This window comes from Acipenser ruthenus, chromosome 12 (assembly GCF_902713425.1).
Source record: "Acipenser ruthenus chromosome 12, fAciRut3.2 maternal haplotype, whole genome shotgun sequence".
In the NCBI taxonomy this organism is placed as follows: Eukaryota; Metazoa; Chordata; class Actinopteri; order Acipenseriformes; family Acipenseridae; genus Acipenser; species Acipenser ruthenus.
Window position 1 is genome coordinate 27,990,823 of NC_081200.1, and position 14,538 is coordinate 28,005,360.

The 14,538-nt window shown below is 38.0% G+C and overlaps 1 protein-coding gene across 2 annotated transcripts in view; it reads right to left on the reverse strand.

The window, feature by feature from the left end:
* Positions 1-2,076: 2,076 nt before the first annotated feature.
* Positions 2,077-14,538, reverse strand: part of LOC117416979 (BMP/retinoic acid-inducible neural-specific protein 3-like) — a 42,146-nt gene continuing 29,684 nt past the window's right edge. For both annotated transcript variants that reach the window (XM_034028509.3, XM_034028510.3), the window contains 2 exons: positions 9,451-9,673; positions 2,077-7,429 (listed from right to left, as the gene is read on the reverse strand). In XM_034028509.3, coding sequence (XP_033884400.1) covers positions 6,313-7,429; positions 9,451-9,673 — 1,340 coding nt within the window. In that variant the 3' untranslated portion in view covers positions 2,077-6,312. The remainder of the gene's footprint in view (positions 7,430-9,450; positions 9,674-14,538) is intronic.

Below are 14,538 nucleotides of genomic sequence, written 5' to 3' on the forward strand. Positions count from 1 at the left end.
GAAAAAATGAACAAATGAATGAAATGAATAATGATAAGTAAGGAATTCAAATAATTGCAGGTAACAGGTAAGAATAAAGCTGGTACAGATGTAGGGACAAACAGAAGGCTAAACAGATTCACAAAGTAGAAATGAATGGTGTCCGGAGGGTCTCCAATAAACCCACACTCACAAACACAACACACACAGATAAAGACCAAGGATAAATAAATAGATACAGACGAAAAACTCTATGGCAATGGTGGGAAAATGACAGGTAGGCCCAACGAGTCCAGTAAAGCAGGGTAATTGAAATCCATACAAAGTAACAAAATAACAAAAAATACAGGAAACAAAGTATCAAATTAAAGTAGAAAAAATCCAAACAAAAAAGAAATGATCTCACCCACAAATAAGGCAGTCCAGCAAAGTGTCCCGAAATGATGGTGATTGTAGAAGGTTGAAAACATTGAGTACGTTGAAATTGTTGAGACTGTCCAGTAGTGTTGAGTTGAATGGTGAACAGTTGTTTGGAAAAAATCAGGAGGATCAGGAAAAAATGGAGGCTGTCACACATAAAACAACAAACACTAAACAGACCTAGAAAAAACAGCTAAACTTAAACAAGTAACAGTGAAAACAAAAAGAGCAGTTTAGACAAAGCGCAGTGACAAAAGAAAATAAACGGATGCACTGGAATTATCTAAGGATGGTAATGGATTCACTGAAATTTAAGTAAAGAAAATGCTGTAGTTGAATGGATTCCTCTGAGAAAGGGAGTCTCTCTCAGGCCTGATTAGCCAGCTTTAATACAAGTGCTGGCTACTAAGGAGCTCTGAGATTGGAGGGGTGGAAATCTGAATGAGCCATTGGGGAGAGAGGATGAACAGAGGGTGGTTGCAAGGAACTATGGGAAATGAAGTTTTGACCTGGCCAGGCTACTGACCCTAATTAAAGGGACAGGTGGGTGAGACTTACACCCACATTATGTAGCATGGGAATTGCTACAAAGTAAAATGAATGAATGCTATATCTAATGAACCAACAATACTTAACAAATATAACTTTGTGTGTGTAATCGTTTAAAAATATGAACACATACGATACTTACTGATATTACACATTAATTGTGGCTTAAAAACAACAGTTCAACATAGAAGCGTGAATCTCCAAATCCCTAAATGCCTACACTAATTTAAGCATTAAGTAAACAATTTACCTTCCCGCTCGTCTCCATGATGCTGAGCTCACAGCGATGCAAAATTAGGCTTACACATGTGACTAATGACGACCCTTCTGGTATTATGGGATGTAATAGTCAAGGGGACAGACGTCATTACATCACGCTGCAAACACGTTTTTTGAATTTCACCCAGGATTTTATCCGAGTCTGATAAATCCTGTTACATACAGTACTGTTTTACAACATGAACAAGTTTCTTAGCATAAAACTTAGTACTACTATTATTATATATTACAATGACACTACAAAAATTGTAATTTCTTCTTTTGCAGCCAACATATTCATTTAAGCATTTTCTTGGTGGTTGGTTTGCCTTCTTATTTAGGAATATTTTTGTACTGTCATATTTTAATATAATAGTAGTACTAAGTTGTTTGTTTCTGTTAAGGAAGGTATTTTATACTCTGTATATAAATGTACATTAAGCAGCTGGCCTAATAGCCATAGCAATATATGTAAATTGGTTTAAATGCCATCATAATGTTCAAGTTCAGGCAGGGCCATTTAGTATAAAATTGCTTAATGTGCATTTCTTTGTGGAAACCTGGCAAATTGCTGTAGAGTATGTATTGTAAATACAGCTTTAAAAAAAAAAAAAAAAACTAAACGCTTTCACAGAATTCAGAAAGAAACGCTAAATTAATTACCTTTCCTGGTGCCCAGAAACCAATACAACATTAAAAAAGGTTTGCATTTCCCCTTGGGAACAAAAGAGAAGCTGTGCTGGTTTAAAGTGATATTAAAACTCAATACAGCTCGTTCCCCATATTACAGCATATTGTGTGTATAATTATATATATATATATATATATATATATATATATATATATATATATATATATTTGAGCCTTAAGTCTGCAGTGTATTTGGGTGGGTGTCAAAATAATAAAACGTTACTGAAATTCGACAGCACTATCTATAATATATTGCAGATATTCAACCCCATGCATATTGGAACTGTCAGACCTTCAATAATTTAAAAGTGATTGTTACATTAAATCCCACCTATAAAAAATAATCCATAAACAGCTTTCATGTTTCTTATTTCCTTCATCACTAAACTGTAGTACTGGAATCAATTTCTTACGATGAAGAGACAATAAAATGTCTTTGTAAATTATGGGCCAGTAAAGCTTGGCCAAATATAAATGAGAGATTATGAAAAATGCAACTGAATTAAGATCTTTAAAGAGTCAGTAACTTTTGAATAGTGTTTTAAATCATTCTGTGTGGCTCTGGGTTCAGTTGCTTCTGTACTGGATTTTCATTTTTATGTAAATCTGCCTTTACCTGGCTTTGAATACGTATTGGGGATCAACAGCCTTACTCATTCCATTCAAATCATGTGACACTGACTATTCAAATCTGCAAGCCCCCACTCACTATATAAATGTAGATGAGACAAGCAAGAGTTGAATAAATAGATGTCAAAAAAATGCTGTTGTGAAGTTAAGGCCTGATGGAAGAAAAAAACTGGAGAATATCCTTTCACACTAAAATACTCGACATTAAAACAGACATCAGGTTTGTTATCTGTATGTATTTGCAGTGATAAACATTTCTTGCACTGGATCATACCTTATAGCGCACGTCCTGTCAGACACCTGGGCTCCAGTTTTACAGCAGTAAAATTATTTAAATACACTGAAATTTAATATTGAAAGCGGCAATTTAACTGCTCATGGAATCAATCAATCTTTGGAAAAAAAATGTTTGTGGAACGTTTATACTTCACATTCAACACAGTGGCTACATCATCATTGGGGGTTTTGAAGTCTTCATCTTAACCCAGGCATGCTCATTAAAATGAAAATGAAAGCTAGGGCAGAACATTGAGCTTTCTCTGCTGTAAAATACCCTGCATTTCACAGGTACCTCCCGATGGGGAATTATCTGCCCACAAAATGAACATATGCTTTTCCAATGAAAATACAGGTTTGTTTAGCATCAGATATCAACAGCCTCAAAGATAATAACGTAAGTACCATTGGACACTTTGACAGTATTTTTTTTAAATTAAGCTCTATGGGCCTTCAAAACCTGAACCTTGATCTCTGATATCACTTACTGTACATCTGGTAGGGAAAAAAATAAAAATAAAAAGGCTGGAAGGTGCAATTTGGTAGTACATCAGCTTTGGAAGTACAATTCTAAATTGATTTGTGTTTATATAAACGGTATCAAGCAGAAAACATACTTTGTGTAATAAGTCTAAATTGATATCAGCAGGAAAGAGGCAGACACAAGTCAACAATTTCTTGCAGGAGAAGAGTTTCCAGAATAGTATTGATCTCTCTGTGGAATCTTGCTCTTAATGCAGGTAATATAGCTGCTAGATGTTGATGTATTAGATGAAGACTGTTTTTTCTTGTTCACTGTTATATTTTCTCAAACCCACTCTTCCATATGGTCTAAATATTAGCCGGGGGCTTGGTGATTAAGCATGATCATTTAATTGCCTTTCAAGTACAAATGTATTTAGTTTTGGTCTCAAAATTAGCTCATACCACAAAACCATCACATGTTTAGTACACATCTCAGCCCCTGCATGAGGGAATCCCACAACTGAAAAGCAGTGGTGACTTTACATAAGAACATAAGAAAGTTTACAAATGAGAGGAGGCCATTCAGCCCATCTTGCTCGTTTGGTTGTTAGTAGCTTATTGATCCCAGAATCTCATCAAGCAGTTTCTTGAAGGATCCCAGGGTGTCAGCTTCAACAACATTACTGGGGAGTTGGTTCCATACCCTCACAATTCTCTGTGTAAAAAAGTGCCTCCTATTTTCTGTTCTGAATGCCCCTTTATTTAATCTCCATTTGTGACCCCTGGTCCTTGTTTCTTTTTTCAGGTCAAAGAAGTCCCCTGGGTCGACATTGTCTATACCTTTTAGAATTTTGAATGCTTGAATCAGATCACCACGTAGTCTTCTTTGTTCAAGACTGAATAGATTCAATTCTTTTAGCCTGTCTGCATACGACATGCCTGTTAAACCTGGGATAATTCTGGTTGCTCTTCTTTGCACTCTTTCTAGAGCAGCAATATCCATTTTGTAACGAGGTGACCAGAACTGAACACAATATTCTAGGTGAGGTCTTACTAATGCATTGTAAAGTTTTAACATTACTTCCCTTGATTTAAATTCAACACTTCTCACAATATATCCGATCATCTTGTTGGCCTTTTTTATAGCTTCCCCACATTGTCTAGATGAAGACATTTCTGAGTCAACATAAACTCCTAGGTCTTTTTCATAGATTCCTTCTTCAATTTCAATTAGGTCAGGATTCAGATGTGCTTGTGACTTGTATATGTGATTATTTAGGTCTATCAAATCTGTCAGAAATGTAATGAACAAATGCAAAATGGTCACAGTTTATATTTATGTGCCTTGGTTGGTTAGCTATTGAGGCAAGAATGACAGATCATACTGTACAGTACCTTCCCCTAAAAATGTTGCAGGCCCAACAAGCTAACACTGATACTTACTTTGAATCTCTTTATACAGCATGTTTATATTTGGGAAATGTGTTATATTTTTGTTTAATGTATTACAGATTTGAGATGAAGCTTTATTACGAGCAGAAACATCATTTTACACATTAAACATACAGAACTTGTGGTCAGATCTAATTCCTGCTGCAGATTTTAAAACTGACTGCTTAAAAAGGTTGCAGTCATTGTTTATCTTAATTAATACCATTCTACATAGAATTTGATTTAACACAAAAGACCATCCAAACCAGAGCAATTTCCAGTCACATAACAGAAGGTCATCACAATCTGTTTTTGCAGGTCAATACTTACACCTGTGCATTTATGGGTCCAGAATGATTTGCAGGCTGTTAAGCATCATAATTATAGGTTACTCCTCAACAGACCCCAGAGCTGTCGCCATACGCCACCTCCAATTTACCATTTGGTAAATTCTAAGCTAAGCCGCCATATTGTTTTCATCACCACATTTTAACTGACTGACTGAGTGGTGCTACTGGTTGCTGGGGTGACGGCCTCTTCCCAGCTTCTTCTAACATTCTATTGGTTGGTAAAGCAATTCATTTAACATAAACCTCCACTGTAAAATTCCCTAACCCGTTGTTCTTGTAGACTGTTGCCCCACTCTGTTGCTGATCCATTCATGCATATGGCTCACTGATCAAGTGAAACTAACATTGAAGCATCTTTGGTGTCTGAAATGGAATTGTATCACAATAATATTACAGTACTCTATAATGTTATTGGACTGTTTTTACATTGAGTACCCTTTGTTTTGGCATAGCCTTGCACATCAGCGTTAGATGGTGTGAGAAGTATTTGTTAGGCGAAAGTTATAGGCTAGTCGTGCCTGAATATCATGGCAGATTCACTTCTGCCTGAATTGCACTGTACATTTTTTCAAAGTCATTGCTGATATCAATACAATAGTGACCATATTCATTGAACAAGGGTGTTTGTTTGATTTGTAAAGCACAGTAAGGGTCTTTTTAAATGCCCTACAGGCCATGCCAATTGCCAGATCTCCATCCAATTAGGATCATATGGGATGCACTTGACCAATTGATCTGGGGAATGCCAACTAATAACTAATTTTGTATACAATTCTATACACAATCAAACGAGTTTGCAGGACAATAAGGTTACAATTCACTGGAGACACATTTTAATTTAATGAGCAAATCAAATCTTCCTGTAGGTATCTTGACAATAAATAATTAAATCTCTGACCTGAGTGCCTAATGTTTTTGTATGGATAGAAAATATTATTCTATATATCATTCACTGCAGTAAAATCCTTTCCTCAAAAAACAATCACACCATTACTTTTTTTTTTTTAATAATAGTTAATCTACAAAACTTTATTTATATCACTTTATGTCTTCACCTATGATGGAAAGCATATCACCATGGTTGCAACAGAACATATAAAAAAGTATAAACAAATGTATTTAAAAGTGGTTGTTACTGTTTGGTCTCTTTTTTTTTTTTATTACTTAGCACTATATTTAGTGGTGTTATCTGGACTATTTCTATATGTTTTTTACAGACTGTCTCCATTCATTGACATCATGTTTCTTACATCAGGCTGTCAGGTTAACCACACAATTTTGTTGTTTTGTAATTCACAGAGTTTGGCATTCTGGCATTGAAAGACTGCAAAGAGGAATGGATCCGCACCACCTCACTGGTGGCCAGTTTGAGTCGGTGACGAAGCAGGCAAGAGAAGAGGTCCAAGCTCTGCTGACCAGGGGGTGACAGTCTATTTACACGGTCTCGAATCTCCAGCAGCTGTGACAGAGCAGAATCCTGCGATCCCTGAGTATAGGGGTAATCGAGTTGTAAAATCAGATCTCGAATGGCTTCTGGATCAAAGGGCATGCTGTAACCGAACATCTGGATGCTGTTTATTTTCATGTAGCCCAAGTTCCTTGATGAATCCATAAACTCCAGCGGTTCATAATAAACGCTGTCATTGCCATTAACACCAGGTTCCTTGATACGACTCCTCAAGTAGATGTGAACAGTCTCAAAAAACGTTTTCCACTTGTTCCCTAGAGTTAAGGTCCAGTTGTAACACTCCAGGGGAGGTTCAATCTTAGTCCGTTCCCAATCAGGAAAACTGTTCTCATTAACAGGCATAAACCAACTCTCGGAGTGACTGCCTCCAAAAGGGTTGACATATAAAGCCAGCACAGGCTCTAGAGTGCTGTTTTTCGTGAGACAAATCTGAATGGATATACCCAAAAGCATGTGGACAAGGTTGGACTTGTACTTGTTGCTCTTGAGGGTGAGGAGCATGCGTTTCCTCCATGAAGGGTCAAACCAGCTGTTGAGGCGCATGTCATTGCTGATAAAGATGGCATGGACCTCAAGTCTTCTGTCGTTTTTTTGCAAGAGGTATTTCAATTCAAGATCCTGCAGGTCTGTCTCGAATCCAAGGTAGTTCTCTGTAGAGTCAGCCACCTCAGGTTTACAGGTCCCCTGGCTCAGCATATACCCGGGGTTGCAGTTGCCACAGCGGGTGTGGTTGTCAGAAGCACAGGCTGCACAGCCTTGCCCTTCTCCTATTGCACATGGAATGGTTACTTGACAGGAACTGTGATCATAGGCACAAAGGCAGCTGTGAGTTTCTTCAGAAAACGACCCCTCTTGGTTGTTCTCTGTGCAGTAAAGCAATGATTGAATATATCTCAACCAATAGGTCAGCGGTCTAAAGATAAAATAAATAATTAATGAGCAATATAACAAGTTGCAAATATTACAGGATAATTGGTATGGACTGTTAAAGTATATAAAGCCCCAAAACAAGTGACTTTCTTTTGGATGACATGTTAAAAAAATGTACATTATAAATGTGCATGGTCATTTTGTAGTTTACTATTTTGTACACTGCTCCACCATAACTTACATGTATGTGATTTACCCTGGTTACCTGTGCACTGCCCTGATTCCACTGGTTTTTAATAGGATTTTCTATCCTTTGTAATAAGCAACTATAAGCATTTGTTTTCTTTGTTAGACTATATTATAGAGTAATACTAGTTTAGCTTCTAGATAACATCCCATCTATAGATTACTTGCTATTTACAACAGTCTACTCTTACCCAGGTTTTGTAATGTAATTAACATAAGTTTGAACTGCTATACCATGTTATACCATTTACATAAAGGCTGTAATATAATCTGTAGAAATGCATGACTTTATGGTCTGTTTGCCAGCAATGTCTGTCCTCATGCAGTCTTTATTAAAGTACATGGTGATACAGAGTTCAAGTGTGCACAGCAGGACCGTCTCTTCCCTACATAATGCATTTGCTTTTCCATGCATAATTTCTTACTGCAGACCTCCGTGCACTGTGAACCAGATGACTTTTATAGATAAACACAGCTTTTAAACCCCTTGGAATCCAAAGAACTCTCCAGTCTTTCATTAGGCCAAACTCCACAGTAACAAAACTTGAATTGTGTTTATCAAATATTGTGTAAGCAGATTGTACTCTTGCAAAGAATCATTTCAAAGAAATTCTAAGAATGGATTGTCCTCTAGATTTTCACAACTACACTTTATGCTCTCCCCTTTTCTATTTAAAGTAATGGTCTCCCCAAAGCTATTAGTTTGCCCCTTCCCAAAAATCTGACCAGTGATATTAAAATCTTCTGCCTCCAGAGATCAATCAGGATAATACACATCTCTCAACACTAAGGAATATATGCCATCAGTACTTGGACATATGCATCATAAAACCCTTAGATTGGTTAAAGGCAAGCTTCAAGCTTTTATTTAGACAGCTCAGTAGTTTTTGGAGGTTTGCCAGTCCTTGAAGACATGACAGACAACATTCTTAGATGTCCCTGTTGCAGCTACAGTCACACTGATGCACTAATCAATCAGGCATTGCTTCAAAGAACCTCTTTAGAACAATCCCTGTTAAAAACAAGTTGTTTTCTCTAGGAAAATAGCTGACCTATGTTGTACTAGTTGCATCATACTTTCTAATTCCAATACAATTATTAATTTAATGAATCCCTAACTAGAATGTTCTGTACTATGCTTTCTGCTCACTTAAAGGCAACTCTAATAGGGATCAGTTTGCACCTACCCGAGTTGTAACCCTTTCTGAAAATGTAATTTAACAAAGCAATTCCCCAAACTTTGACACTTTTAAACCAGGGAAATTAAACTGTGCTTTTTTCAAGAAGATTAATAAATTCCAGCATTATAATTAATATCACTGGCTACTGTGAAAGCCACTTATTATCAGTCTCAGGTTATTTATACTGGTATATAAGCTAATTTAAGTCACAGCTTAACTATGAGTCATGGTTTTACAGGATTTGTTTCATAATGAAATCCATTAGATCTGCTATATTAATGTTTTAAAATCCCAAACCAAAATACCACCCTCCTGAAAAATGTCTATAAAACATACATCAGTTTGTTTTCCCAAGTGACATTAGAATCAGAGAGGGAAGATAGTGGAATGTATACGAAGTGGAGTTAATTAGTGGTTGGAATTGACTTTTAATCATGTTCAACAATATAGGGCACATTGATACTATTTCCACTTTTTCTACTATTTTGTCTCTTGAGATTGGGTTTTAATACATAGCCCCATGAATGCACATTCATTAACACTGTTAGAGAAAACAAAATACTGTAATATAATTTAAGTTCAGGATATTCAATGAATATGAATTTACAGTATGATCCCAGTGAACAACAGTACCTACCTCTCTCTTGTCAGAGCGACTTGGGGCTGTTTCTGACACCTTTTACTAAGAGCGAAAAGCTTGTAGACAACTCTTTGTGCCTTACTGTAGAGAGCTTTCATGCTGTTTTCAAGCAGATCATACCGCCGCTGAAAGCCAGAGTCCATTGACCATAGTTGTTGTAACGTTGAGATGTTCAGGAAATAGTTCTGTGGTAGTCTTTTCAGAAACATTTTAAACTCATCTGTTAAAAGTAAACAACAAGTAAAGATAAAGACAAATCTTGTCAAAGTTTGTCAAACTGCTGGTGAGTTTCTTTTAGTTTTATGGAATTTTCTAACCTAATGCTATCTGAACATGACTCAAAGGGCAGGATTTTCAAAAGGTCGTAAATGATAACTCCAGTGTTAATCTGTATGTAGATTGACTTTGAAATGCTACAGCATTTCAAAGTACTGTGTAATGTTTTCAATTTTGACAATATTGCAGATATATAAGTCAGTAAAGCTGGTTGTAAGCTCATATGTAATTAATGCAGCAGGGAAGAAAAAATGAAGAACTCCCATATCCAAGACTGGGAGGCAGAACCCAATTTTAAACCTATATAAACATGAGGCTCATATTGTTTTATTGGATTATTTTAGTTTCATTCCATGATTTATGTTCCACATATATAGTTAATAAAAATAGCACTGTCCACACACCACCTGTTTTTGTTTAGTTCCAAATGCTGTGTCATTTCTTCAAACTTGTGTGTACTTTAACCCTTAGCGGTCCATTTATTCAGCGCTTGTCAGGTGCGTCATGTCCAATTTATTTTCACACGCACAGTTTATTTTAGACGCGCTGTTTAAAAGTACTTTTTTTCAAAGTAAAACAGGTTTAAAAGGCACTGCATATCAACAGGACACTCAGTACTGCATCTCCAACCCCGCCCCACCCCTTGTTCACTATATTTTTCAAATGCCTCTTAATCATAGTACATACCGATAAATCATCTCTTGATCACTCGTTTTATCACCAAACTCCTCAATAATGCGATCCAAGTCATTATTTTATTACTATAACATCTAAAAAAAGTTCTGCAAATGCCTGTGATATTCTTTGAGCGCTGGATGCGGAAGCAGCTATCTTGTTTGTTTATGTCCGTGTTATCTATGTGGTGTCGGGTCTACCAGTATTCATGAGATACGCCCCTTTTTTTTCGACTTCTCTCGGCTCCTATCGGTCTCACTCGGCCATTGAATGGTTTTCTTGGCTTTTTCCAGAGAAAAAACGACTAGAGACCTGTTTTTTGCGTCTTTTTGATGGTGTTGGACAGGGTCCGACATTGGACCGGAAAGGGAAAATTGCGATGTCGGACCAGGTCCGACTTAGGACCGCAAAGGGTCAATACTACAAATGTTTGTCCCTTCTTCTTTACCTTGTTTCCTTTTCTCGCTGTTGTTGCCATATTTACAAATGAAGATAACTTAAACAGACTGCTCTACTCCATGGAATCAGTTGTGGCAACATCGGTACCTCAGGTAGTTAATTGCTGGTAGGGGCATTTCATTTATAGAATGACTTTAATTTACATATAGCGCCTTTCACACCGAAGTCTCCCAAGGCGCTGCACAATAAAATGAACACAAATGTATAAACATTGTAAACTTCAATACAAACAAGATAAAAGAATAATTTCCCAAATACATTGGTAAACAGTGTAAGCATAAAACAAGATACAAAATCTCAATTCATATTTCAAAACCTAGGAAGCCTAAGAAGACAACTGAGAAGAGCTGCATTTTGAGAGAAGCTTTAAACTGAGAAACTGAAGTAGAATTTAGAATTCAATAGACAGGTCCGATCTTTTGAAGGTAAGGATGTTGACGACACTGGGGCGCTAGTATTTCCGCAGTTCAGTATCAAGGGGCAATTACTGTATAGGGTAAACCTAGCCACGGGCACAGGACAGCCTGTAACACAATTATTGGTTCCCCCGTCTTGTCGGACCGAGGTCATAAGGCTGGTGCATGATATCCCTTTTGCGGGGCACCTCGGAGCTGACAAGACAAGGGAACTGATATTGTCTCGATTCTATAGGACTTCATACTGATGTATTGAAATATATAGCCAAATGCCCAGACTGCCGAGTAGCGCTGTGTTAAGTGCGCCCCGCCCCTTTGGTCTCACTGCCGATTATTTCCACCCCCTTTGAACGCATTGCAATGGACATAGTGGGCCCTTTGCTACCTTCTGATTCCAGGTATACTCATATATTAGTGGTGGTAGATTATGCAATGTGATACCCAGAAGCAATTCCATTGAGGTCCACTCGTGCCGCTGCAATAGCCACAGAATTAGTGCAGATTATGGCTAGAGTAGTGTAGGAATAATTCAATAATTGATAATTTAATGTTTATCTGGGTTGATTAGTTCTCTTACTAACAATATTTAATTGACGTGTTACAAAGATCGAGGATTTACTATCAACACACATTCATGTGCAGACACAAGGAAAGTTTAATCAATAGTAGAATTTTATTAAGTACACAAATAATAAACAGACATCAGAAAAGTTGTAAATCTCTTAGTCTCTAAGTACAAAACACAATTCCAAACTCTCACTGCCTTAACCTGACTAGCAGGCAATTGAAATATGACACCGCCTGTCTCCTCACACACCAGCAGCACTCGAGCAAGCTGTAACGTAGTAGCTTGCTCACACACACACGCCCACATACAATCAAAGCCTCAGACTGAAACAATGCAGCCAGTCTTAGAATATATCACATTAAGCTTATTAATGGTATCTAGTTTACTTGTCATATACTTGCCATGTATAAAGAAATTTCTTCATACAACAATATGATGTGGATTACTTATAGTTACTTCATCAAGTTTCACTAAATGTTATTTCATGCGCAAAGTGTGCAAACTAAATAATTAACAGTTTGATTCTACATGAATGTGTTACAATTAATTAATTTAGTTCCATGAAAGGAAAATGCAACTGGAATTATACTCAATGGTTCCTTGAAGCTTAGACTTTTGGTCTGCTGGCTTGGAAACTCAATCTGTTGAAGTGTCCAGTACAAAAACACTCCTCTCTGCAACAAGGTCTTCAATCCCACATTGGATCAAACTCGGCAATAAAGCTTTCAATTCTCGATAGAATGAACAAACAGCTGCAACAAAGTCTTCAGTCCTCGGTATAGGATCCACAACAGCACCCATCCGCTCTGTCCTCTTCGCTGAATCTTTTAGCGACGCAGGTAGCAGGGCACAGTTTCTTTTGGATACTGTGGTTTTAGGTCTACAGCAGACCCAGACTTGTTGTCTGATAACAGTCGCTGTAAGTTTTACGGCAGTCCTCCAGCCGGGCCTCAGTCTCGTTGCTTGTGGTCGTTGACTCACTTGCAGCTCGCTTCCTTGTCTTGGGTGTGTTTTCAGGCAGAGTCCTGTCTTGATTCAGTTTTTAGGCAGAGTCCAGTAGTTGCAGCTTTGCTTAGCAGAGTGACAGCACCTTGTTTAGTATTCGATGTGGAGTGCAAAATGCTTAGTTTTGCTTGGATATTTATAGTCTTTTTCACCCTGCTAAATAGCCACTTTCATAAGATCATTTGTGTATCTTACCTTTTTTTAAACTCACAGTCCTTTGATGTGTTAATGTCCTTTTCCATTGGGACATCACTAGTTTATGTCTTCATTGCTTCAAAACGGTTGTTGTTGCACGTGTGAATTATCTGTACATAATTCAACACTCCACTCAGCCTAATCCAGTTCAGGTGCTGGTCCTCTAATCAGTAGGTCACATAGTTCAGTTTGTCTGCAAGTCAGAGGCCCCCTTCTCAAGACACAGCAGTCTGCCCTGTTTCTCAAGACACACAGTTTCAGAAATGAATCCAGTTACATTTCTAATACACGTTCATGTATTATCATATTCAGAGAATATGTCCCACAGTAGGGATCCCCAAGGAGATTTTGACTGATCATGGAACCAACTTTTTGTCTAACATGCTACAGCAGGTTTATAAAATATTAAAAGTACGTCCCATCAAGACATCTGTTTATCATCCACAGATGGATGGTTTGGTGGAACACTTTAAATCAGACCTTAAAGTAGATGCTGAGACGTTTTGTGAATCAAGAGCAAAAGCATTGCTCATCGCTTCTTCCCTACCTCCTTTTTGCAGTGAGAGATGTGCCGCAGAGTTCGACAGGGTTCTCCCCCTTCGAGCTCTTGTACATCCTACAGCCTCACGGCATCCTTGATCTGCTGAGAGAGTGATGGGAGGAGCACAAAGGCTCGGTCAAAAATGTAGTGAAGCATGTGCTCCTACTAAGACATCGCCTGGATTTGGTCAGTCGTTTGGCCCAGGACAACCTCAAATCGGCTCAGCACCGGCAACAGCAGCACTACAACAAAAATGCATGAATTCGAACCTTTCGATCAGGAGACAAGGTAATGCTGTTACTTCCCTCATCAGAATCAAAATTATGTGCTAAATGGCAGGGGCCATATGAAGTGATTCGGGCTATGGGAAAGGTGAATTATGAAATTAGACAGCACAATCCCTGTAATGAATGTGAAATTTATCATGTAATTTTATTAAAGCCCTGGCAGGCAAGGGAGGCCTTATTTATAGCCCCAGATGATGTAGAGGATGATTTAGGCCAATGTCTACAGACCCCTAGCACTAATTCATTTTGATGGTGGAACAATTGGTTCCAGATCAGCAACAGGAGCTGCGTAAGCTTATTGAGGAGTTCAATGATGTTTTTTTCTGACTTGCCCGGCAAAACTAACCTGGTTGAATATGACATTATCTCTCCCTCAGGTGTCACAGTATGAGAGAGACCTTACCGGATCCCAAAAAGTCGACGAAGTGGCGTTAGCAAAGAGGTAAGGGTGATGCTTGAATTTGGGGTGATTGAGCCTTCCAGGTGCGAGTGGTGCAGTCCAATTGTGATAGTGGCAAAAAAGGACGGCACCAACCACTTCTGCGTTGATTTCCATTAGGTAAACGCTATTACCAAGTTTGATGTGTACCCCATGCCTTGGGTCGACAAGCTTCTATCTCTACTCTGGATCTGACAAATGGATACTGGCAGATCCCAGCTCTA